Raw genomic sequence first — 26,985 nt, forward strand, 5'->3', positions numbered from 1 at the left:
TTCTTAGAAATAAAGCTTTTATTACAGGAACTTTTAATTAACAGCAGAGAAATCAAGAAAGATCATTACATTTAATGCAGATTCTTTTATATCCACATTCATTATCTTAAAGGACAGGCACCACGGTGTAGTTTCAGTGAACTCAGTGGGTTTCAGGGTTGAGGTGTGAAGCGCATGTAATTCTTTTTTGATGGGAGATTTTCGGTAGCAAAGCCCTTTGGGAATAGTTGCGTTGCCTCCTCTGAAGTAATATTTGGAAGAATCATGCACGACTCACCAGGCTGTCGAGGAAAGAATGTGCTTGCTTTAGAAGAAAATAAACTTATCACAAACCTTAAAAAGCCATCTCCACAATCTTCATAAATTCTAGTTCAATGTTCAGCCTTTTCAGTTAATGGTGCCCAAGGGTTGATTCATCTCTCACCTTTGCACTGAGAAATGATTCTGAAGGTCAACACAAATCATGTAGGAGTGGGAAAATATTCCCCATTTTCTTTCACTGCTTTCTCTCTGATCAGACTCATTAACCTCCCACTTTCTCACCCAGTCCCCTACCCACTTCACACAGGAATTCTTTGATTTACAGATTCTCACTTAAGGCTATTGACTTAGATTTGTTCAGCTTCTTTTGCTATCACAGTATGATAATGCCTCTATAATGTAACAAGATTATATTGATGGCTGTCAGTCCTTGACTTGTGACATTTTACTACATGAAACTATAGTAAATAAATAGAAAAATAATTGTATTAATGCAATGCAGTATTTAAAGAGAAGCCAAATAGAGTATTCAATTTATCCTCACTTTCCAGTTCCCAGGCGTGGCAACTTTCTTGCAAGCTGTCAGCTGCAGTGAGTCAATAACACGGAGAATTTCGTCAAAATTCCTCCCAGTGGTAGCTGGGTACAAGATTGACAGCTTCATTTTTTTGTCAGGGCCAATGATAAACACCTAGAAAAAAAGAAAGTCAACACCGAAGACATGAACTTTGGCTCTGTCACGTCAAAATTAACACAAGTCTATTTAGTGATCTGTTCTTCACAGGTGGAAGTTGCTGTGTAACTTGAGAGAAGCCAAAGAGAATTAAAAATACTTGTTAAGGAGGCACGAGTTGCAGAAGCAAAGCTTCAGCCCAATTTGTCCAAACAGAACAATTTTCTATCCAAACTTGTCATCTGCCCAAATCCTTCAAAACGTGTCCTATCCGTGCATTTGTCCAAATATCTTACACACAGTAGTTGTACCTGTCTCTAAACTCTGCGACTCACGTACAAACCAAATTTTGCCTTAAGCTGAGGGTTAATGATAGTGTCAGAAGACAACTTGAGTAACAATTTGGGATCTCACATTTGCAAGACCAGTCTTGCTGTATTTATACTCTCATCCAAAGAACAATGAAGCAGATTAGTACAGCATCTCCTACAATTAAACCTGAACCATATTCTTTATGGTCTTCATTGTGGAGCAAAAAAAAGCAATCTCCTAGTTTTTTTTAAAGCTTTGTCCTTTTATCACTTGTTCATGGGTATGAAAAGTTCAAGTTTTGTGTGCAGACTTCTCCTTCCATCTGTGCTGAATTAAAATTCAGCGTGGAAATCATTCGCAATTAACTTGACTTACCAGGCAGCACAGTTTACACTAAGTTTCAGAAACAGGCAGAGCACCCTTCGGATGATCAAAGCAAACTTACAGCACGAGCAGTCAGTGGGAATCCGTCCTTGCTCTTTTCGTCAGGGTCAAGCATTCCAAGTTGGACAGCCAGTTCTCTCTTTTCATCTGCAATGATGGGATATGGCAGCTCCCAAACAGGCTTTTTTCCAATGTAGGCACAGATATCCTGCATGTGGCAAACAGAAATCTATGCATGTAACTGCAGTTCACTCGCTGAGGGTCGTGAGTGGAATACAAACAAGTTTGCAAATTGAGTACTGCCATGAACAGAATAGCAAAGGACTGGACAGCCATCAAACCTTACAACTGGACAGGCTGTTGGTGATACCTGCACTCTTGGAGTATTCAATAAATATTTTCTTTTAAATATACATACTAAATTTCCAATTGGTGCAAAGACAAATCCTATTATTCTCAGCTAGTGAGGTTATATGATGACAGACTTGTGCCAACAGTACGATTCTGCAGGCATTACTACTGCAGTTTGTTAAGACTTTTGGCTGGAGCTTAAAGTTGAATGCACCTCTGGGCCAGACAATTCCTGACACTCTAGACCCTACAGTAATGGTCATTCAGGTCTCCACACCAGTGCCTCGCATTTGTGCGTCACTTCTGTATCAGCCAAGTTTTTCCAACGAGGTGCTGCTCAAGTCCATTCCATACATTTGCAGCAGTTTTAAGAACAGCAAATCATTGCAAAAAACACTCAGATTTTTAAATTTCTTTAGTACTTTCAAGCAAATGAGGTTCTTTAAAAATGAAATAATGAACAAGTTTTAATGCTACTTTTTAAATACTTGCATTGATTTTGATGTCAAGAACATTAAAAAAAATTAAAAGATAGCTTTTACAGCTGAGTAGTGGGACTTCAGGTTAAGAATGGAAGCCAACAATTATCGACAGCCAGAAATACACAAAGGGGCTCAAGCTCTAACACTAGTTATCCCTCTACGGACACTGCAGGACCTGCTGAGTTTCTTGAACACTTTTGAGTATTTACTGCATTCACAGTGCCTGCAGACTTTGTTTCACTTATTGACAGCCACAAACTTTAGGGCCAAATTCAATCCCCATAGATAAAGTGGATTGTAAAAGTAGTTAAGTGCAAGAGACTCAACATTATTCCAGAATTCTGTTATGTAAAAAAAAAATGGCATAACTAAATATTATTCTTAAGATCACAAAATTTTATGCAAGTGATTTCTCTAAAGTTTTACATCCATTTCATGTTCAAGTGGGGCAGCGCGATTAGCACAATGCTGTTATGACACAAGCAATCGGGACTGAGGTTTCAATCCTGGTCCTGATTGCTGATGCCATAACAGCATGCTACAAGGAGTTTGTACTTTCTCCCAGTATCTGCATGGGTTTCCCCAGGGGGCAAGTTTCCTCCCATCGTTCAAGAAGTAAATCACAAAATTCTGTAGACGTCGTGGTTGAAGTAAAAACACAAAATGCTGGAGAAGCTCAGAAGGTCAAACAGTCTCCTTTATATAGCAAAGGTAGACACACATAACTGATGGTTTGGGCTGGGTCCTTCATCAAAGCATGAGAAAATACTAAACAAAAGAGTGGTGGGGGGGTGGTAAAGGCAGGAGATGATAGGTGGAGAAAGGAATGAGGAGGTGGAGGGATGGCTGGAAGAATTGGAAAGACATGAGAGGAGGGAAAAAGACGAGACTTCATGGAAAGCAGTACAATCAATGTTAATGCCTTCTGGCTGGAGGATGCCAGACAGGTTGCCTGGGTAGGATAGCACACAAGGCCATGGACAGACATACGAGTGCAGGAGTGTGACTCAGAATCGAGATGGTTGGCCACTGGGAGGACACTGTGGTTGCAAACAGAGAAGAGGTGCCGAGTGAAGCAATCTCCCAGTCTGCAACCGGTCTCTCCGATGTAGAGAATGCCACAAAAGGTGCACCAGATGCAGTAAATAAGTCCTCTGGATGTACAAATGAAGTGTTGCTTCACTTGAAAGGCCTGTTTGAGCCCCTGAATCGTGGTGTGGGCGGAAATTTTGCACCTCCTATGGTCACAGGGGAAGGTGCCGGGGGTGCAATGAATGGGGAGGGATGTGCATGAGGGAATCAGAGAGAGCAGTCCCTGTGAAAGGCCAAGAGGGAAGAAGGAAAAATGGTAGTGGGATCCTGTATTGTGCCGGATATTCTGGCAGATAATGTGTTGGATGCAGAGGCTGGTGGAGTGGTAGGTGAGGATGAGGGGGATTTCTATGTTTGTGGCATCTGGGGGGAGAGGGGGGGGGTCAAGGCAGATGAGCAGGAAATGGAGGAGATGCAGGTGAGGGCTGAGGTGGAGGGGAAGCCACGTTTGTAGAAGTCAGTGCGGAAGACCTGGACTGGAAGACCTCATCTTGGAAACAGATGTGGTAAAGAAATTGAGAGAAGGGGATGGAATCCTTGCAGGGGACAGGATGTGAGGAGATGTAGTCCAGGTAGTTGTGGGAGTTGGAGGGTTTGTAGTACATATTAGTGGACAGCTCGTCTCCCAAGATGGAGACAGAGAGATCCAGGAAGGGGTGAGTGTTATCAGAGATTGATCAGGTGAGTTTGAAATAAGGGTGGAAGTTGGCCATGAAGTTGACAAGCTCATTGTGGGTGCATGAGGCAGCCCCGATGGAGGCATCAAAGTACCAGAGGAAGAGTTGAGGGGTCTCGTAGCAGCATGGATTGCTCCACAAAGCACGCAAAAAGGCAGGTGCAGCTGGGACCCATATGGGTACCCATGGCTACTCCTTTGATTTGGAGGAAGTGGGATGAGTAAAAGGAGATGTTGTTTCGAGTGAGGATAAGTTCTGTCAGGTGAAGGAGAGTGGTGGTTGTAGAGGGTGACTGGTCAGGTCTTGGATCCAGGAAGAAGCAAAGTGCTCTCAGACCTGTATGGGGTATAAAGATGGAGCATTTGTGAGGTGTCATAGATGTAGGTGGGGAGAGATTGGACCAGGGGAGAAAAGATAGAGTCATGCTAAGAAGGAGGTTGTAGATCAATTTGGTGTAATTGGTCAGTACGGGCTCATGGGCTGAAAGGACCCACTACTGTGTTGTAGGTTTAAATGTTTTAAAAAATAAATACAAATTCAATGCCATATGTATGGAGGTAGTGAGAATATTCCAGTAACACAGAGTATGAAAAAAGTGTGCAGAGTTAGAGATTAATTAGAACAAGAATATTTTATTATGTTTATTACAGAGTCTAAGAATGACAGGACAGAAACTGTCATTGAACCTCATAACGTGCAATCTCACACTCAGGATGGTCAGCATGGGATGAGGACTGGAGGAGGAAGGTCTCTGTGGAATTACTCAAAATATTTATCTAGTTGATACCAGTTTCAAAATTTGAATAGATTAATTGCTTCAATCTCAAATGAAGGTGATTGATGTGATTTTTTATATCCAATAGAGTGCCCAGTACCTGGCTCCAACCTTGGTGATCTTGAATGCTGTCAACCGATAGAGCTATCACTTTTACATTGCGTTTTTCAAATTCTGGCATCATCTCTGTCATGATGCCAAGCTCCGTTGTGCAGACCGGTGTATAGTCAGCTGGGTGTGAGAACAAAATGCCCCATCTGTGCAACAAATAATATCCATTAAACAACTGTTTAAAAAAAAAGTCAGATATCAACAACAACACTAATGAAAGCACAAATATACATTTAGAAAAAAAAAATTAGCCATACAGCTCATTAACAGGTCCTTCCAGCCCAATTACATGCAATTGACCTACAACCCCCATACAATATTTTGAAGGGTGGGAGGAAACGAGCAGCCAGAAGAAATACATGCAGACGTGGAGAGAATGTACGAACCCCTTACAGAATTTTGGCAACATTTTCCCTCCACAATTCCAGGACAATCATTAATGCAGAGACCCCCTCTGCTATCAGCTTTCTGAATGAAGATTGAGCCACAGGTAATAACTCACTGTCCTTTTCTTGCACTTTTTAAAAAATTTTGAAATATGTTTTATAGTAATATTTGTACCTGTGATACTGCAGCAAAGCAACAAATTTTGTGACATATTCATGACAATAAATTATGATTCTGAATCTAATCAGGAATCAGCAATTCTCAAACTGTTTTGTGATGGCAATGACATGAGTCACAGAAAGAAAACAAAAAAAAGCTCTTCACCCAATGAGTATGCACTAAATATCAAATGCCTGTATCAATCTAATCTATTATGGTCTCCCCTTATCAACAAACCCACCAATTCTACCACTCACCCAAACACAAGGGGCAATATACAATGGTTAATTCACCTACAAATCCAAATGGCTATGGATGGGGAGGAAACCCATGAGGGCATAGTGAGAACTTGCAAACTCCACAGAGTCAAAAGAGGTAAGGATCACACACAAGTCACTAGAGTGGTGGCTCTAGCTATCAGACTACAAGAAAATAAAACACAGGAGCAGAAATAGGCTATTAAGTTCATCAAGTCTCCATCACCATTCAATCATGAGCTGATCCAATTTCCCCACTGCCTGGCCTTCTCCCTATAACCTTTGAAGCCCTGGCTAATCAATAACCTATCAATCATTAACTTGGCTTCCACAACTGCCTGTGGTGGCAAGTTCCACAAATTTAACCACCTGCTAGATAAAGAAATTCGTCTGCATCTCTGTTCTAAGTGGGCACCCTGCAATCCTAAAGTTGTTCACTCTTGTCCTAGACCAGTGGTTTCCAACCTTTTTTATGCCCCACACCCCTAAAAAATTTGAATATGTTCTCACACCCCTTAAAGGAGTAATTTATTTAATAAAAGTGACCAAAACAAATTTGTATAATCAATTTTTAATATATAAACAAAACTGAAACATATAGAAAAGAAAAAAAATATTTCAACAAATTAAAAGTTGCATAAAACCCTACAAAAAAATTAAATTTTCATCTATGGATGAAATTTCTTTAAAAAAATTAAAGAACTAATGTTCAAATGTTCATAAGCCAATTTAAATTTAATGACTCTTTTGTTCCTGTTGATTGCTTGAGTTTTTCAAAACGTGGCCCTTTGTTGCTGGTAGCAGTCCGCGTGTCTGCCTGTGCACCCAAGCGATTTCTAGATTTTGTCCTGATTGACAAAAGGGCACTAAATCCAGACTCACATAAGTATGTCGTCGTGAATGGGATGAGCACAGTTAGTGCTTTTTCACAGTCTTGGAAACATGTCCATTTCCAAACACCAATATTGTTCCAAAGTTTTGCTTTCAAACTGCATTTCAAGAACACGATTTGTGCACAGTTCAATAAAACCTTCCTTCAGCTCTTCATCCGACATATTATCCAAATTGAAGGAGTATGGATTTATTAAAAAAAACTGAAATGTTATCTCGCACCCCCAAGGGGAGCGAGCACCCCTGGTTGGGAAACCCTGTCCTAGACCATCACACCCTAGGAAACAACCTTTCTACATCTACTCTGTCCATGCCATTAAACATTCAAAATGTCTCCAAGAGGTCCCTGCTCATCCTTCCGTACTCCATCATGTCCAGTCCAAGGGCCGACAAATATTCCATAATTTCTGGTATAATACTCGTAAATCTTCGCTGAACCCACTCCAGCACCAGCATGTCTTTTCTCAAATGAGGTATCAAAACTGCTCAGAATAGTCCAAGTGAGATCTCACCAGGACCATATTAAGCCTGAAACTCACATCCCTCCTATAATATTCTATTCGTCTTGAAATGAATGCCAGCATTGCATTTGCTTTCACTACAGATTCAACTTGTAAGTTTACCTTCAGGTTATCCTGCACTAGGACTCTCAGGTCTATTTGCATCTGGGTATTTTCAATTTTCTCACTATTTAGAAAATATTCTGTCCATTTATTCACCCAAAGTGCATGGCTGCACACTTTTCAACACTGTTTTCTTTTGCCACATCTCTGGTTATTATCCTGATCTGTCCAAGTCCTTCTGAAGCCTCCGTGTTTCATCAACACTACCTGCTCTTTCGTCTACATTTGTATCATCTGCAAACTTAGCCACAAAGCCATTCAACTATAATCTAAGAAGAGCCCCAACATTGATCCCTGTGGACCACCAACAACTGACAGTCAATCAGAATATGATCTCTGCATTCCGACTCTGCTTCCTGCCAATCAGCCAATTCTCTACCCATGCTAGTATGTTTTCTGTTATTACCATGGGCTCTTGTAAGATAGCCTCATGTGTGGCACTTTGTCAAAGGGTTTCTGAAAATCCAAATACACAACATCCTCTGCATCTCCTTTATCTAGCCTGCTTAACACTTCAAAAATTCCAATAGATTTTCGAGGAAGATTTCCCCTCAAAAAACCATATGTACTTTGGCCTCTCTTTTCATTTGCCTCCAACTCTGTAACTTCACCCTTGAGAATCAACTAAACATCTTCCTAACCACTGACATCAAACTAATTGGTCTATCATTTATTTTCTGTTGCCTCCCTCCCTTCATGAATAGTGGGGTGACATGAGATTTCCCAGTCTTCAGGGACGAGGCTAGAATCCATCAATTCCTGAAAGTTCATGACCAATGCCTTCACAATCTCTACAACTTCTCTCAGAACCAGAATGTGCAATCCATCTGGTCAGGGAGACTTGTCTACCCTTAGACCAATGGTTCTCCAGCTTTATCTTTCCACTCACATACTACTTTAAGTAATCCCTATATCATCAGTGTTCTGTGATTCGTAAGGGATTGCTTAAGGTAGGATGTGAATGTGAAGGGAAGGTTGAGGATCACTGCTCTAGACCTAATTGTTAGTGAAATATTTTGCTTGAGAAAAATTGTCATTGGCCCATTTCCTTTGGAGTTATGAAACTGTCCACATAACAAGTCAATTAGGTACAATTAAAACAATGTTTTTCAAACTTTTTCTTTCCACCCACATACCACCAGTTCCCCTCCAGTTCAGGTTGAACCTGTCCCATTGTACAGGTCACCCCTCCCCTAGTAAAGGTTCCAATGAATCAAGAACCTGACACTCTGCCCCTTGCACTAATTCCTCAGCTACTTTTTTTTTCTGTGTTATCTTCCTGTTCTGACATTCCGTCATGGCATCAGGAGATGACCATCTTGGAGGCCCTGCTCTTCAGTCTCTTTCTTAACCTTACTTTGTAAGACCTTACCTCATTTTCACCTGTGTCACTGGTACTAATATGTACCATAACGTCTGGCTGGTAACCACTCAGACATCCTGAACCTGAGCACCCAGGAGGAAGCACATTATCCTCTAGTCTTGTTGTGGTGGTAGAATCTCCTATCTGTTCCCCTAACCGTCAAGCCCCCTACAACTACCGCTCTGTTGCAGTCACATACTTACCTTCATTGAGAGTGGAGCCAGCCGCCGCTGATGACGTAAGCAATGTGATGTGTGGCATGCATGGTAATGTTAAATGTCAGTATCTCAGATACAGGAGGAGGGGAGGGAGAGTGTCAGGATCACCCGTGTGGCAGAGTCAATGAGAAGGTCAAAGGAGTTTAGCTGGATGGCATTTGGGGAGTTGAAGGCGGCAATGTTGAGTCCAGTGAGCAATAAACAAGGAAAGCCAACTTCATGGTGTGCTGAAAGAAACTAGTGAGTGCATTCTTTATTTGTTTGTAAACTGTGGTAAATCAGTGCAATTACTGCTCTACCTGACTTCAACCTTTCCTTCTGAGGCTCAGAGCTGACCAAAGTGTTATTAGTCTAGCTGCTGCCTTGCCCAGATAGATAGGTCATCCCCTCTGGGAATCATTAGAAAGAGGTGACATACAGAAGATCTGGTGGTATACTTGTTGCAGAGAATGGCCACAGGGCAACCCTGCAGACTTGTTCTCCCCTGAGCTCTTTCTGAGTTCACATATCTAGCAAAGTCCTAACCACCTGCTCAAAAACCTTATCCATGACTTCTTCAGCCTCCCAGATGACCCTCAGTTCATCCAACTCCATCTCCTTAACACAGTCTTTGCAGAGTTAGAGTTGGCTATACTTCCCATAGGGGTAGTCATCAGGGAAACCATCTGCTCCCATGAATTTCCACATCCTACAGGAAGAGCATTTCATCTGCCAACATTCCCATACCACCCTTTTAGGAATGGTTTTGGAATATTGGGAAGAACACATTTGTTCACAATTGAACTAGGCCACAAGGTGAAGTCCAATACAAAGGGGAAAAAATTGTGTCTTCAGCTTTGATTCCTCATCAGAACTGAGTATCTTTGAGAAAGCAGCAGGCCCCTCAGAACATTAGCTTTAAATAGAGTATAAAAACCATTCCAGAAAAAAAAGTAATTTAATCTCTGTAAACTCTAGTGATCTGTATAAAGGATTCAAACAATGTCAGAAATCCCACTTTTTCATTTTCATAGAGTCCATATGAAGATACAAAATTGAAATTGGATAAATAACTTTTTTAAATATAGCCATAGTGACAGCAAATAAATTTATATCAGTAACATTGAAAACTGAGAATTTGGTAAAAATAGACAGATGGCAGATTGAAATGCAAAACTGTATACCTTTAGAAAAAAATATGTATAGTTTAAGGAATCGAATTGAAAACTTTTATAAAATTTGGGAACCATACATGGATTTTATGAATAAAAATCCATCCTCATCCTCCACTTTGCCCACTACTCTCAGTCAGTAAATAAAGTCAATTATTATGTTAGTAATATATATGTATCTAATATATATATATATATGTCTAATACACACACATACATATATATATATGTATCTAATACACACACATACATATATATATATATGTATCTAATACACACACATATATATGTGTATCTAATACATACACACACACACACAAGGGCTGCCTAAAGAAATCTCTTGGTGCCTGCCACATTGACTACCGCCAGTGGGCTGATATCGCCTCAAACCGTGCATCTTGGCGCCTCACAGTTTGGCGGGCAGCAACCTCCTTTGAAAAAGACCGCAGAGCCCACCTCACTGATGAAAGACAAAGGAGGAAAAACCCAACACCCAACCCCAACCAACCAATTTTCCCTTGCAACCGCTGCAACCGTCTCTGCCTGTCCCGCATCGGACTTGTCAGCCACAAACGAGCCTGCAGCTGACGTGGACATTACCCCTCCATAAATCTTCGTCCGCGAAGCCAAGCCAAAGAAGAATTTATAAGGTGTTCTTTCTTTTGGGGGGTTGGGGAGAAAATTAAAATTTTATTGAATCATTTTTGTATGGTTTTTTAAGATACTCTATTATTGAATTTATACTTTGTATTGATAAAAAAGGGTCCATCTAGTTCACAATGTCTGGTTTGAGAAAGTATTGCAGGACGGATATTTAATCTTGGAAAAAGTTATCACACAGATCCATGAGAATAATAAATGGTCTCAGAGATAAAGTAATGAGGGGTTACATAAAAATGGATTTAACTTCTTTGGAAACAAATGTGTATTGTTTGTTGAAAGTATTTCTGGTTCATCAAAAGGATTTAAAACTACCAACTTGAGATAAGGCAGGGGCCAAATTGGGGAAATAGAGTGTAAAAAAAAACAGGCAAAGGTGGTGAATTTTATTGGATTCTGTCAGATAACCAGACCTCCCCCTCATACGTCTAATTGATAAATCATTCACCTAAAATATTATTTCTGCAAAACTAAAGAGGGGTTCAAGGCAAAGTTGCCTATTCATAAGAGCACTTATGCAAACGATTCAGGAATGACATTTCCAAGGTTTAACATTTGGCCAGAAAGGCAAAATAATCCTTGCAGAGAATTTTCAGCACACGAGGCCCCCTTTTGAAACATCTAGTGTTTTATGATCGACATGGGAATTCTTCCAGACTACTTGTAAGAAATAAAAAGACCTGCAGAATGGATCTATTGTGCTCAGTTACTGCCCTTGAACATTTAGAATTATAAAAGGAACATCAAAGATGTCAGTTTTAAGAATTCAAGAATCAATCAGCATGAATCAAATGGCAAACCATGGTGACAAGTTAAACTTCAGCTATTAAGAATCAGGATCTAACCCATTTAGAGCTGTAATTTTCCTTGCTGCAGTTTTAGAAGATAAAAGTACCTCAAATTTAAGGGAATTATGAAATCCTGTTGAAATGTACCATATTGGTGTGGACCCTGCTGCATGTTAAGGAATAAAGTTCAATTGGTGAATTCAACTTCTTTCTTTTTTCTTTGGCTTGGCTTCGCGGACGAAGATTTATGGAGGGGTATCTCCACGTCTGCTGCAGGCTCGTCGGTGACTGACAATTCCGATGCGGGACAGGCAGGCACGGTTACAGTGGTTGCAAGGGAAAATTGGTTGGTTGGGGTTGGGTTTTTCCTCCTTTGTCTTTCGTCAGTGAGGTGGGCTCTGCGGTCTTCTTCAAAGGAGGTTGCTGCCCGCCAAACTGTGAGGCGCCAAGATGCACGGTTGGAAGCGATATCAGCCCACTGGCGGTAGTCAATGTGGCAGGCACCAAGAGATTTCAACTTAAACTTTGACTAAATAGTGGTTTAATTTGAGATTTCAAAATAAAGCAAAAATAAATGCTCCCACATTGCACATTCCTGGAACTTTGACTAGTAAAAGAATAATTAAGAACCCATCAATCTCTGCCTTAAGCCCCTTTTACACTTGCTTCACACTAAATTGGCTGTTCAGTGTACCGGGATAGGAATGGGGATTTGCCTTTTCACACTTGAACATTCCTAACTGGGACACTGAATGCTTTCACACTGGCAAGGAGCCAGCTCCAGGGTTAGATCTACCTTCTACTGGTGACATCATGATACATTGACCGATGGTGGACCTGTCCTAAATCCTGATCAATTTATTATGATCTTAAATTTGAACAAAATTAATCATGCCCAATTATAACATAATTAAGTTTAATGTACAGCACAGTATGAGCCCTTTAACCCCTGTTGTGCTGACCTATATAAACTGTTATAAGGGACCGTGGAAAGAGCTAGCAATAAAATAGCAATAGTGAAAATTTTTGAACAGGGTGGGAAAATTGGTAGCGCTATAATGCACAATTTATAAAGACAGTTGGGGGAAAAAAGTGATGGCAGACCTGTCCTACCAGAATGCCATGTGGCAGAGAGGCTGCATGCCCAGCTGGAGCAAGAGCATTTATGGCAGAGTTTCTCTGCCACATGGCATTCTGGGAAGTGAGGCCCGATATTGCTTTTTCCCCCCATAGTCTTTGTAAATTGTACACTGTAGCGCTACCAATTTTTCCACGCTGTTTAAAAATTGTCTGCTATTGCTATTTATTTCCTCTCCCTCCCCCCCCCCCCCCCCCCCCACCCCACCACCGCTGTGACTTTCCCCAAGGCAAAATTTATACCTTAATTTTAAGCTTATCTTCCTGCACTTATGCAAAAACTTGGGTCATTTCAATCCCACAATGCAATTACCTGTTTCATACTTGCCTGATTGCAACACTGGCATCTGCAGACACCAGGCCCGGATTGTACTAGGGGGTCAAGGCTGACAATCCCCAGCATGAGATGACATCATCTGAAGTCAGCATTGATCTTATTTTGCTTTCACACTAGATTGGCAGTTAATTCCTGGGATCACTTGCAAGTATGAAAGAGGCTTTAAATACACCCAATGACTTGGCCTCCAAAACCACTTGTGGTAGCAAGTTCACAGATTTACCAGCCCTGGAAAAATAAATTCCTCTGTATCCCTGTTTTCTGCAGATGCCCTTCAATCCCACAGTTGTTCCCTTCTAGACTCACTCAACAAGGGAAACAACCTTTCTAAATCTACTGTCTATGCCTTTCATCATTTGAAATGTTTCAACAAGATTCCACCCCCCCCCCCCCCGATTCTCCCACATTCCAATGACTACAGGCCAAGACCCAAACAATCTTCTTATAAAGTCTCAACATCACACCGCTGTTCTTGTATTTTATTAATCTTGAAATAAATGTCAGCATTGCATTTGTCTTATTCACTACAGACTCAACCTGCAAGTTTACCTTCAGCTACTTCCAGGTCCTTTTTCAATTTTCTCACGATTTAAAAAAAGTCTGCCCATTATTTTTTTCTAGAAAAGTAACATGACTGTACATTTTCTGACATATTTCATTAGTCTCTTTGCCTATTCTCCTAATCTGTTCTTCTGCAGCCTCCCATTTCCTTATCACCACCTGCTCTTCCACCTACCTTCATATTTCATATTTATTGTCAGAGTAAATACACGACATCACATACAACCCCGAGATTCCTTTTTCCTGCAGACGTAGCAGAATTACCACTAAATGGTAGTGCAAAATAAACTGTACGCAGCGCAAAATATCTTAACAGAGAATTACAAACACAACAAATGTAACCACACTGACCATGCAATACAGAGAACAAAAAGAAAAATCAATATAGAGTTCTTAAATGAGTCCCTGATTGAGTTGTCATTAGGGTTTTTCAGAGTGCATTCTCTGCTAAGAATGAACCTGAAGAAGCAGAAGCGGCCCTTTAAATTGCAGTTCAGGTGACAGCGTTGAAAGCCCAGCGCTGGCCACCTGAAAGTACAGCTGCGCCGGTATCCACATCTGAGCACCTTCCAGCTCCTGTCCCTTGGGACAGCCAGTGCAGGCTATCAGCGCAGGGACTTCCCCCCACTGATCCCACTCTCCCCCCACTCACGGGGCTGGAGCGGCCGGCAGAGGAGTGCTGGGGGCTGGAGGGGCCGGCGGGAGAGAAGGAGGTGCTCGAGTTGAGTACCGGCATTGTTTCAGCCAGCCCCCTTCTCCCCACTCCCAGAATCAGTCCCAACAGTGTGGGGACTGATTTTGTTAATGGGGAGAGAACGGGGCAGTGGGATCAGTGTGGGGATGTTCCCACGCTGACAGCCCGTGTTGGCCACCTGACAGTGTGGGGACTGGGAGAGAAGCTGTCGGACGCTGGCCAGCTGACTGTCATCCAAATGCAGCCACTTTTAGGTGGCTGCATTCAGATGGCTGGGGAGGCCACTGGGCTGCAGGGATTATCCCTCTCAGAGGAGGGTTACCAAACTCGCTTTGCAGGCACCTCCTGCACATTCATGTGGCCTTCCCACAGCCGCATTTTGCCAAAATATGCGGTTTTACAAGCGGGTCATTTGGCCAACTGAAAGTGCCTATTGAGGAGTCTGATGGTGGAGGGGTAGCAGCTGTTCTTGAACCTGGTGGTGTGCATCTTATGGCACCTATAACTCTTTTCTGATGGCAGCAGCGAGAACAGAGCATGTGCTGGGTGGTAAGGGTCTTTGATGGGCTGAATAGTTTATTTCTGCTCCTATATCTTGTGGTCATGGCAGTGTTCTCCATCCTGTATGCTGACTCATTCCCTTCTTTAATAAAACCCACTACTGTGGTATAGTCAGCAAATTTGTAGATGGTGTTATTGTCGTACTGAGCCACACAGCTATAGGTGTAAAGTGAGAAGAGCAGAGGGCTAAGAACCCAGCCCTGTGGTGCTCTGGTATTGATTAGATTGTGGAGGAGAGTTCTTATCAATCCTCTCTGATTGTGGTCTGGAGGTGAGGAAATTGATGATCCAATTATACAGTTTGCTGATCAGTTTTGAAGGATGATGGTGTTAAATGCCTATCTGTAGTTGATAAAGAATATCTTCATGTATGCATCTTTGCTGTCCAGGTGTTCCAGGGCTTTGTGTAGAGCCAGTGAGATGGCATCTGCTGGAGAACTGTTGGTACAATAGGTAAACTGGAATGGATCCATGTCACCACTCAGACAGGAGCTGATCTGCTTCATCACCAGCCTTTCAAAACACTTCACTGTTGATATAAGTGCTACTGGTCAATAGTGATTAAGGCAGATTACGGCACTCTTCTTGGGCACCAGTATGATTAATGTTCATTTGAAACAGGTGGGTACCACACCCTGCTGAAGTGAAATATTGAAGATATCCATGAACACCTTGATAAATTAGTCAGCATATAGATCTTTAACACTTGACCAGGTACTCCATCCAGGCCAGATGCTTTCCTCAGATTCACTCTCCAGCGCACAGGTCATCCTTAGGCACAGACAGAATTATCAGGGGACACAAGGGTGCAGAGGGGTAGTTCTTTGCTGTTATGGTTGTCAAATCAGATGTAGAAGGTTTTGAGTTCCTCTGGGAGCAAAGCTCTGCTCTCTGTTACTTTACCGGATTTGGTTTTGTAAGATTATGGCTTTTAGGCCCTGCCTCAGCTGTCAGGTGTCTCTCGTTGTTTCCACTTTCATCCAGAATCTTCACTTCACCCAGGAGATAGGTTTCCACAGGTCATACCTGCTCCTGCTGTACTGATCTGGATCTCCAGACTTAAATGCCTGTGATCTGGCTCTCAGCAGGTTCTGGATATTGTTGTTCATCCAGGGTTTCAGGTTGGGGAAAACCATGAAGGATTTGGCATTTGATTAAGTGTTTTGATAAAGTGTGATGTGTGACAGCCTCAGTGTTCTCGTTCAGATTCTCAGAGTCATTGAACACTGACCAATCCACTGACTCGAAGTCTTGTAACCATTCTTCAGCTTCCTGTGACCATTTTCTAGATGCCCTGACCCCCAAAACCTCTTTTTAGGCTCTGTCTGTATGAAGGCAGAAGGAGCACAGGCATGTGATCAGACTTGCCAAATTGTGGTCTCAGGAAAGAACAGTCGGCTTTCCTTGTCTTGGTGTAGCAGTGATCAAGTGTGCTGGGACCTCTGATACAGCAGGTTACATGCTGGTGGTAATTAGGCAGGGTTTTCTTCACACAGACCTGATTAAAGTTGCTGACTAAAGGTGTAATTGCCTGGAGAATGCAGCTCCGGAGCGGCTGCGGGTGTCTGCGAAGGGATGTTCAGGTGGCAGCGCCAAAGACAGTGTCTGCAAAGGGACGTTCAGGTGGCAGTGCCGAAGACGGTGTCTGCCACTGAAAGGTCTGAAGCGAGGAGAGGTGCCACAGAGCAAACACCAGCTCCTGAGTCTGGGCAGGGGCAGCCATCTGACAGCTCATTTCCCCACTGCCTGAGAGCGGCCCCCGGTGCAGGACTGCGGGGCTGAGGCGCCCCAGCCCCACCAGGGAATTGTCAAGCAGCAGAGAGTTAGGTCACCAGCTGACTGTCATCAGCCCACCCCCTGCTAGGCACTTGAAAGCTGCTAGTCTGGTGCTGCTTTCAGGTGGAATGAGGGATTCTCCGAGCTGGAGAATATACCTACAGGAGGAGGGTTAGGTAAGTGCTCCTCCTGGCCAGGTTCCCCACTTTCAGGTGGCCACCCGACAGCCACATTGGGGTAGAATAGGCGGCTTTACAATCGGGTATTCTGACCATCTGCGAGCGGCTTAAGATTTGTGCATCGGGCTGGGCTTTCTCCTTTCTTTCCACCTATCCATCTGTCTGCCTATTTATTAGTACATGCCTGGGGCTCAACGAGGGATCAATGATTCTATGAAGGTATCAATGGTCTAAAAGGTTTGGGGACCTCTAACCTACACTGATGTTACACCAGCATAACTCTAGAAACAATGGGGCTAAATAATGTCACTAAAACAGGGCACCATTGAGAAATTACTACAGCTAGATCAAAATTGAAACAAAATAAAACCAGAAATTAAAGAATATATTTGTAACAGGAATAATGATTCTCCACACAAAGAATGTAATTTTTTAAGGAAAAGGACCGTATATTGCAAGGATAAGTGGAACATTACATTGGTTCAAGCCCAAAAAGTTGGTTCTATATCTTTATCTTTGCTACATTAAATACACTGTTTGACCTGTGAGTTTCTCCAGTATTGTTTTTACACTACATTGTTGGACATTTTGCATTTGGACACTACACTCAGTGACACTTTGTTCTGAAAAAATAACAGTATCATTTGTTCTTTCAACAAATCGGGAAACAACAATGCAAAATGCAATTCTGTGTTAATAATGCAAACAAGGATACAAGCTATCTAACTATATTATACAAGTTACCCAACAACTTTTGTCTTAGGAGTAGCATTAACAAATTTAAAAGATTGTTTCTAAGTGGCAATTGCAGAGATGATTGTGTCTCAGTATCCCTCAAAAGTAGCACACCATTAATTGAAATTAAGACAAGAAAGAATAAAAACAAGTGGGATTCTGGAAGTCTTGTACGCAAAAGTGCCAGAGGAACTCAGCAGGTCGCAAAATGTCTATCAAAAGTAAAGAGTAACACTATAGACATTCTTTGCTGAGTTTCTCCAGCACTTCTGTATATTGTAGAACCCCAGTGTCGGCAGACTTTCCTGTTTAACTTCTGAAAATGTAAAGCTGCTTTCGCATTTGCATCCTACTAAATCAGCTGTTCAGTGTCCAGGGATAGGAATGGGGGTTTGGCTTTTCACACTTGACCACTCCTAACTGGGACACTGAATGCTTTCACATTTGCAAGAAGCTACCCCCAATGTTAGGTCTGTTCTACCTTCAATCAGAAGTACCAGAATGATGCAACATGCAAAAGGCAGAAGTGACCATCTCATTCTGTGCAATGGAGGACATCAGACAGATCGCTTTGGACGTCCTGAAGATGTGCAAATCTATCACCACGCAGTCAGGTCTTATCAGCAAGTTGGTGCAAAGAGTAGCTGGTTCTAAAAACAGCAGACACCTGATCTCAGGTGGCAGAATTTTAATGATATCTTGCGTATAACCTCTGATGTGTTTGAGGAGGAGAGTGTTGCCAAGCTAAGAATCCAATGTAAAAAAAAAAAACCACTTGGTTATGAGGTATCATGAAAGGGTACATAATAGCAGAGACCTGTATTCTGGAATGAGGTCTACAAAACAAAAGACAACAACCAGTGGCGTAAGATTTAATTGCTGGGATACTGGCACCACAACCAAGGCTTAAGAACACAAAATGCCAAAGTCCTCTGGAACCCCGGGTCAGACATGCAATAGCCTTTTGGTGTATGCCACTACTGGAGGTAGTCCGCAGGCCAATTATGGCAGTCCTGTGTGGAAATTAAGTAAACAACTGACTCATTTCCATTAAAAGTCAATAAAACTTTATTGCTTGTCTTGGAACATAGTGCAACTATAAAATATGAACTCCAAAATAAAACCTGTTTAAAAACTATTGGAATGTCATGTGCAACCATTGTATAAATGTAGACAAAAATAGTCAATAAAGGCAGTGCAAAAACTTTCTGGAATAAAACTAACATTTGGATAAAAACATTTTTGGCATCTCTTAGCTCAAAAACCTTTACATTTTCTGTAGTGTGTTGAACAGCTTCAGCAATGAATGAATCGTGTGAAACTTTTCATTGGGCATTCTCATCCTTTTCCTCCAGCAAGTGAACATAGGAACTCTTAACACCAACCTGTGATGAGTGTGTCACATTTGAGGGGTGATGATGAATGGAATTTAGGCAGGGTTCATCATTGGAGCTGGAAGATGGAAGTAGAAGGGGAAGACTGTGTAGGGTGGCAAGAGGGAGGAGAATGGATTGGGAAGGCCTGACAGTGGTAAGAGGAGGGAGGGGTATGCAAAGCAGCTTGTGGTGGTAGGAGGTTGGAATGGGGGGGAGGCAGGAGGCTTGCCAATGGAGGAAAGAGACTGAATGGTGGAGGACCAAGGTTGGACTCAATTTACTTAAATGGATGAGGCAAGTCTCATTATCGCAACAGTCTGTGCCTGCATCTCCTGCCTAATCTCAGTTCTCAAGCATGCAAATTGATCAGTATCAGCTTGGTGCTCCTGTCAGTGGCACATACCCAACTTTCACTCTGTTCCTATGCCAGCTGTTGCCCCTGCATCAGCCCCTGCTACATCTCTGCATGCCTCTCTCTTCGGTCCTGTTCGCTTTCCTCATCCATCAGGTCTATTTCAGATAAGAACCCACGCATCTCAGCTGTCACATTTGTGGGCTTCTTATGTTTCTACCTCATGGATAGCAGTGAGAAACATGTGTGAATTAAATGTCATGTCTTGACCATTGATTCGAACTAAAATTCATATTTAAAAATAATTGGTGGTCTTACCAGCTCCTTGTACAGCAGGAGGTGTAATTCCTGCATTTTTGCCTGTTGTCATCTGGTCAGTTGTGGTTAGCTAAGGTAGTGGCTGGTGATGAGGGAGAGGCATGGGGGCATCGCACCAGGAGTAGATGAGGAAGCAGGGGTGGTTGATGGTCATGACAGATGAGGTCCAAAGAGCATCCTGTTTCTCCACCTCACCTTTCTCCTCCTCCAGTTACAAATTTGTTCAAGGGATTGCACAGCAGACTCCCTCCTAGCTGCAGGTTGGATACAAGAGCCAGTGGTGTTGCCTGTTTGTACCCCAGATGTCATATGCCAGGTTAAAATAAGGCCAGTCCCAACGGTCGGCACCACTCCTCCCATTATGGTCCATGACCTGGTGAAGCCTCCTCTTTAGTGTCTTTAGCTTGTTAATTACTCTTTTTGCCCCTCTGATACCCCATTGGCCTGAGCTTTACGGAATGCCCTCAAAATTACCCACCTTTAATTGTGCCCATTAATTCATATCCTGCTCACTCTGCCAACCTTGTGAGGAGTTGTTGCAACTCCCTATTTCGCCCCCCCCCCCCCCCCCATCCCAGTTTGCAGAGGCTATTTTAAATTTTTGTTCGGGTACGTGACTTTCACTAACAAACTTGTTTAAAGTTGCAGCAAATAGCATCTGATTTTATAATTCAGTTTTTAGATAGTTCTCACAAAGTGCCTGCTATTTCAATAATATAGTTCAAAGGAAGAATGGAGGAGTCATTACCTTAGGACTCCAGCACGTCTGCAGCACACTTCCCTACAGGGTTTAACATGCTCATGAAAAAAAAAAGCACATCATATCAATGCCACAATGCAATTGCCCATTCTACACTTGCCAATTTGCAACGCCAGTATCTGTAGACACTGGGGATTGTACAGGGGTCGAGGCAGTCAATCCCCAACATGAAATGACATCATCGGACACCAGCATTGAGACAATTTTCCTTTCACACTTTAAAGGCTGATTGGCCATTAATTCCTGGGGGCATTTGCAAGTATGAAAGGGGGTTAAAATAAATAGAAAATGACAGAAATACTCAGGTCAGACAATCTTTGGGAAAATTATGGTTAACACCATTTCACTTACCAGTGAAGTGCCCTGATCAGATGATTTAACCACCCCCCCCACCCGCCGATTTCTTCTTCAATCTGAAGTCAGAGGCTTTGATTAAAACACATTGTGATTCAGAGGATCACGAAAAGTTATCCGATTTGATTACATCCTTGTAATGCTCAAGGCATATCCATGATCAAGGCCACAGAGATAGGAAAAATGAACAATTGTTAGATCAAAAGTAAATCCAATTGTGATCCATGTATATACAAATTGGGGATGGTTTAAAAAAAATATCAGTAAATGATTTAGGGACTTTTCTAACCACTATTGTCAACCACAAGAACAGGCAGCATCCGTGAAGAGGCAAAAAAATAAGAGATTTTTCTGAAGTGGGTTTGTGGGAGCCTTGGCTTAATTTAAAATGATTGCCATGTATTAGAAGCAGCTTTCAAAAACATGCTGCTCCATGCCCTGCTAACCACCTCATTCACCCACCCATTTGATTTCATGCAATTATAATCTGACAATCTTTATAATCCAATAAATTAACTTCCTCCTCAACTTCCTATTCATGTCTTTGATATACAACCGTTAAAAATCTCCCTGCCCCCAAATGAAATAATTTACCATTTCCTCTTGTAGTTCCACAACCTATATTGGTAGAGTGATGAACAGCAAATCACGAATGTTATCCTGGCCAATTTTCTCTCTTCTCATTGTGCCCTGCCCAGTCACCCTGCTGGTTTATTTACAATTTGGGCAGAGAACCATTTTCACTACAGGGTACATACATAATTCCATAGTTTTTCAAATGAACCACAATTTGACAATATTAAATTTAAAGAAATTTAGAGATCCACACAGATCTATTCTGGGACCTCTTGCTCTGTGAATTATATAAATGACCTAGATGAAGGGGTGGAAGAATGGGTCAGTAAGTTTGGGATGATATGAAGGCTCGTGGAGTTGTGGATGGTGCTGAAGGTTGTTGTAGGTTACAAAAGGATTTAGATAGGATTCAGAGTGGGTGGAAAAGTGGCAGATAGATTTCAATCCAGACAAGTGTGAGGTAATGCATTTTGAAAGGACAAACTAGAAGGCTCAGTACAGGGCTAATGGTCAGTTACTTAAGAATGTGTATGTACAGGACTTTGGGGTTCAAATCCATACATCCCTGTAAGTCGCTGTAACAGGATAGTTAAGACCAATGGGATGCTAGACTTCATCAATAGGGGGATTGAGTTCAAGAGTCAAGAGGTCATATTACAATTCTACAAATCTCTGATGAGGTCACACTTAGAGCACTGTGTTCAGTTCTGGTCATGTCATTACAGGAAGAATGAGGAAACTAAGGAGAGGGTGCAGAGGAGATTTTTCAAGATGTTGGCTAGATTGGAAAAGATCCCATGATCAAAGTTAGCAAAGCTGGGGCTTTTCTTGGAGCATAGATGGATGAAAGGAGACTTGGAGGTTTGGAGGTCACGTCTCCAGAATGGAGGACCATCGCCTTCCCAAGATCGTGTTATATGGCGAGCTCTCCACTGGCCACCGTGACAGAGGTGCACCAAAGAAGAGGTACAAGGACTGCCTAAAGAAATCTCTTGGTGCCTGCCACAATGACCACTGCCAGTGGGCTGATATCGCCGCAAACCGTGCATCTTGGCGCCTCACAGTTCAGCGGGCAGCAACCTCCTTTGAAGAAGACCATAGAGCCCACCTCACTGACAAAAGACAAAGGAGGAAAAACCCAACACCCATCCCCAACCAACAAATTAACCGCTGCAACCATGTCTGCCTGTCCCGCATCGGACTTGTCAGCCACAAACGAGCCTGCAGCTGACGTGGACATTATCCCCCCATAAATCTTCGTCCGCGAAGCCAAGCCAAAGAAGATGAGGCATAGATAGGGTGGACAGCCAAAACCAATTTCCCTAGGCAGGGATAGCAAACACCAGGACATTGTTAGCGTAGCAGTTAATGCAACAGAGCCAGCATTGAGACTGGGGTTCAAATCCCATGCTCATCCCATACATTTTCCCCATGTATGTCTGGGTTTTCCCTGGGCACCCTGGTTTCCTCTCACCCTCCAAAAAGTACCAAATGTTGTATATCAATTGTGCATGATTGGGTAGCACAGGCTTGAGGCTGAAAGGGTCTCTACCATTCTGTATGTCAAAAAAAAAATGAACAAAATGAAGGGAGGGATATTTAGAAGAGACATTAGGGGTACTTAAAAAAAAAATACAGACTTATGGTTGCCTGGAATGCCTTGCCAAGGATGCTGGAGGCTGAAACACTAGGTGCATTTGATATTCATGGACAAGTGTGAGAGATGAGTAAAACTAATATCAAAATATATGTAATGAATAAAGCCAGTATGAATAGGATAAGGGTAGATAATAGAATGTAAGAAGTAAAGTTAGTCTGAATAAGATAAGGGTCTTCTAGCCTTAAGAGAGAGTCAGCAAGTTCTGCATATGTAATTAGTAAGCCTTAGACAGAATTAACAAGTTCTGCATATAAAGAATTAGTTAGCCCTGAGGGTCGGGAAGGTGTGAATAAGGACAAAGGCAGGTGAATAAGGAACAATGACATGATGGGACACAGACAGAAACAGCAGGTAGGCAGACAGGATTGCCTAATGCCAAACTTATCCAGGAGGCAGAAGAATGTTGGGGGGGGGGGGGGGGGGGGGAGGGTACCTCTACACTGAAATGAACTGTATAAAAGTTGGGTGAGCCCCAGTATGTGTGTGTGTGTTCCCATGGTAAGGGGAAGCACCCAACTTTGCATTGTTGTATAATAAATGTTCTTTGTTCTCAATTTTTGTCTCAAGCAAATTCTGTGAAGGTACTTGTTTCTCACAAATGGGGGAACTAATAAATCCTGGAGTATGGGCAAAAAGAAGCAATAGAGGAGTGTTAGATATTCCTCCCCTGCAAGTTACTTTAAAAGACCCTGACCAAGTAATTAGATGAAAACAGTACACAATTCCTATGGCTGGCCGAAAGGGGCTGCAGCCAGTAATTGACCAGTTGCTGAAAGATGGTATATTCGAACCTTGTCTTCTCTTTGGCTTGGCTTCGCGGACGAAGATTTATGGAGGGGGTAAAAAGTCCACGTCAGCTGCAGGCTCGTTTGTGGCTGACCAGTCCGATGCGGGACAGGCAGACACGATTGCAGCGGTTGCAAGGGAAAATTGGTTGGTTGGGGTTGGGTGTTGGGTTTTTCCTCCTTTGCCTTTTGTCAGTGAGGTGGGCTCTGCGGTCTTCTTCAAAGGAGGCTGCTGCCCGCCAAACTATGAGGCGCCAAGATGCACGGTTTGAGGCGTTATCAGCCCACTGGCGGTGGTCAATGTGGCAGGCACCAAGAGATTTCTTTAGGCAGTCCTTGTACCTTTTCTTTGGTGCACCTCTGTCACGGTGGCCAGTGGAGAGCTCGCCATATAATACGATCTTGGGAAGGCGATGGTCCTCCATTCTGGAGACGTGACCCATCCAGCGCAGCTGGATCTTCAGCAGCGTGGACTCGATGCTGTCGACCTCTGCCATCTCGAGTACCTTGTATGTCACCTTTTAATAATACCTTTTAATACCCCTACCCTTGAGGCTAACGACCAGTACATATCCAAATATTTAAAGGGACTTTGTGCCTCTCTATACGAATTAAAATGGAAGGATTTATTAGCTCAAAACCCACCCCTGGAGCATCCTATTCATTTTATTAAATCTGGTAATTGGGTATATGTAAAAGCATGGCAAGATCACCAACTAAAACCTGTCTGGGACGGCCCCTATTGTGTACTTTTGATTACAGACACTGCAGTGCGAACGAAAAGGGGTGGACTCACAGAACGAATTAAACAAGCTGCTGATCCACGAACTAAAGACATTGATAATCTACCCTCCACCTGGCATGCAATCCTTCATCCTTCTGATCTGAAAGTTACACTACGCTGGGAAAAAGTGCTGTAATGTTTTTTTTACCATTTGCTGTTTTGTTTACTTGTTGGTTCCCAATTTTTGGGAAATCACTAAATTGCTCACAATGTATTAAGTCCTCCTGGAAAAGGGGCAGCAGAGGTGACAATTATTTACCTTTAGAATGTAGACAGGGCGCAGGTATAGAGTATAGTCATAATATAGTTTAATATAGGATCCCAACGTGGACCAGGGGAACAGAACGGCCTTAGGGGAGTAGATTTGATTTGTATTTCAGCCTCTATAGGTATTAAAAGGAGGAGTTTTAAAGAGATAGCACAAAGAAGATGGTGGGACAATGACAGACAGAATGTTAGTCAGGATTGTACATGTAGCAGAGATAGAGTGAATACATATGCTAATGTTCACAGACAAGCTGCAACTCACAGGTTCAGTGATACTTACGCTAATGTTCGCAGACCAAGCTGCAACTCACAGATTAAGCGACAAGAAACACCCCTCCCCAACTTGGTCTCCTGTAAATCATCCTTTGGGTCACACAGACATTCGGAATGTTAAGAACCACCGCTGTAAGGGGAGTTCCAGTTGTAAACTATGTAAGCTGCTCCAAAACACAGCTGCTTGGCATTTAAATCGTTTAATCAGACTCTAGGCAGCCTTGGAGATCATCACCGAACAGACAGTGAAGCCACAGTTCAACAAAACTGCCTGGCTCTCGATTACTCGTTGGCTGCTGAAGGCAGCGTTTGTGAACGACTGGTTAATAACAATGCTCACAACGGTCAGGCGGTTAAAGACACTTCTTCAGGAGTTCGAAAATCTTCCCATGCCCAGGTTCAGACTTGGCAAACTTGGTCCGGTGTGGGATGGACTAGACTTTTTATTGGTAACTGGAGTCTGATACCCACAGCCCTTATAGCAGCTGGACTCGCTATTCTGGCCATTATGGTGCTCCCCTGCCTAAAGACTTGTGCACAGTATTTAATTCAACGGACCCCTCGTCAGATCACTATAACCCAAAGGATGTATGTTTCCCAAATTTTGTCTGATGATGCTGAGACTGCAGTTCGTTTACTGACTCGCTGGGAAAAAGACCAAGTTACATTCCAGTTGAGAATTCACGAAGCGTAGCTAAAAGAAAAGTGAGGATTGTGAGAGATGAGTAAAACTAATATGAAAATATATGTAATGAATAAAGCCAGTATGGATAGACAGAGTCAGCAAGTTACATACATTAAAAATAAACACAAACTTCATTGTCTGTGGTCGAGAGCCCCCGTTTGTCGCCAGGGGAAACCCTCTGCGGATTCTTGTTTCCTTGGGAAATGAGAGATGGCTGTCATCACATGCCGAGGGTGACAGCACATTACAAACCAACACGAACAAACGAGGAGCCATCTCATCGGTGGCCAGGTGTCACACATACTGGGGCTCACCCAACTTTTATACAGGTGCAACACGCACGGAGGCGTGGCAGTCGCGGCAATCCCGCACACACACACACACGCTCCAGTAGACCTGCAGGGTCAGCACCTTCCATTTCAACAGCACGTTCTTGGGGAAAGTGACACGTAAAATCACATCCTGGTCCTCGCACCAATCCCAGGAGTGGCACAAAATCAGGGCAGTTTCTTCGGACCATATATAGATTTTGATTAAGACTCCAAACTGAGCTATCATAATTTCAGGAGAACCGTGGACACTCGGAGCAATCCAACTTGAAGCAGGGAGAATTTTGCCAGCGCGATTTTGATGCCCAATACCCCAAAATGACTGCAGTCAATCAAGCCATAAAAACGCTGGGACTCTTGGCCAAGGGCACAGGCCCGAAACGGTGGTTCTATCGCTCTGCCTCCCAGACCTACTTTTAGAACAATCAGCGTCTCAGACTTTCATGTGCCCCCCCCCCCTTCACCCCTCCCCCTTCCCCCCCTTCCCCTCCCCTCCCCCGTTAACTTTCTGCCTTTGCAGCTGGCAGCGTGTCCCCAGTCATTCTGGCCTTGTCTCCCCACTCCGTGCTACAACATTGTGCAGATACAGTGCGTCGCCGCACGTTATACGCGTGAAGTTCGGAAGGGGCTGAGGGAACCCAGGAGACTTACGAGCTTCCCAGCCAGTCGTGAAATTTTATATCGCCCTGGGTGGTTTTCGCTTCAAAATTTGGGAATGTATCGCCAAGATTGATTCCCATTGCTGCTTCGGTTGGGTAACGATCCTCTTCCAAGAACGAAGGACGGAGAGAGTGGGCGAGCAGATAAGAAGGGAGGGGGAGGGAATTGAGGAAGTCTGCACCTATTGGCCGGCTGAGCCTACTTACTTGCC

General features: G+C 43.0%; 1 protein-coding gene across 1 annotated transcript; it reads right to left on the bottom strand.

Annotated features, from left to right (window-relative positions):
• prdx6 (peroxiredoxin 6) lies at window positions 1-26,926 on the bottom strand. Its single transcript, XM_069937510.1, has 5 exons — window positions 26,766-26,926; window positions 5,108-5,264; window positions 1,692-1,838; window positions 806-952; window positions 1-281 (listed from the first exon to the last, which is right to left on the bottom strand). The coding sequence occupies exons 1-5, from the start codon at window positions 26,852-26,854 to the stop codon at window positions 153-155; spliced, it is 669 nt and encodes a 222-aa protein (XP_069793611.1). The 5' UTR covers window positions 26,855-26,926; the 3' UTR covers window positions 1-152.
• Window positions 26,927-26,985: the final 59 nt, after the last annotated feature.

The sequence above is a fragment of the Narcine bancroftii genome, chromosome 5 (genome assembly GCF_036971445.1).
Source record: "Narcine bancroftii isolate sNarBan1 chromosome 5, sNarBan1.hap1, whole genome shotgun sequence".
Taxonomy (NCBI): Eukaryota; Metazoa; Chordata; class Chondrichthyes; order Torpediniformes; family Narcinidae; genus Narcine; species Narcine bancroftii.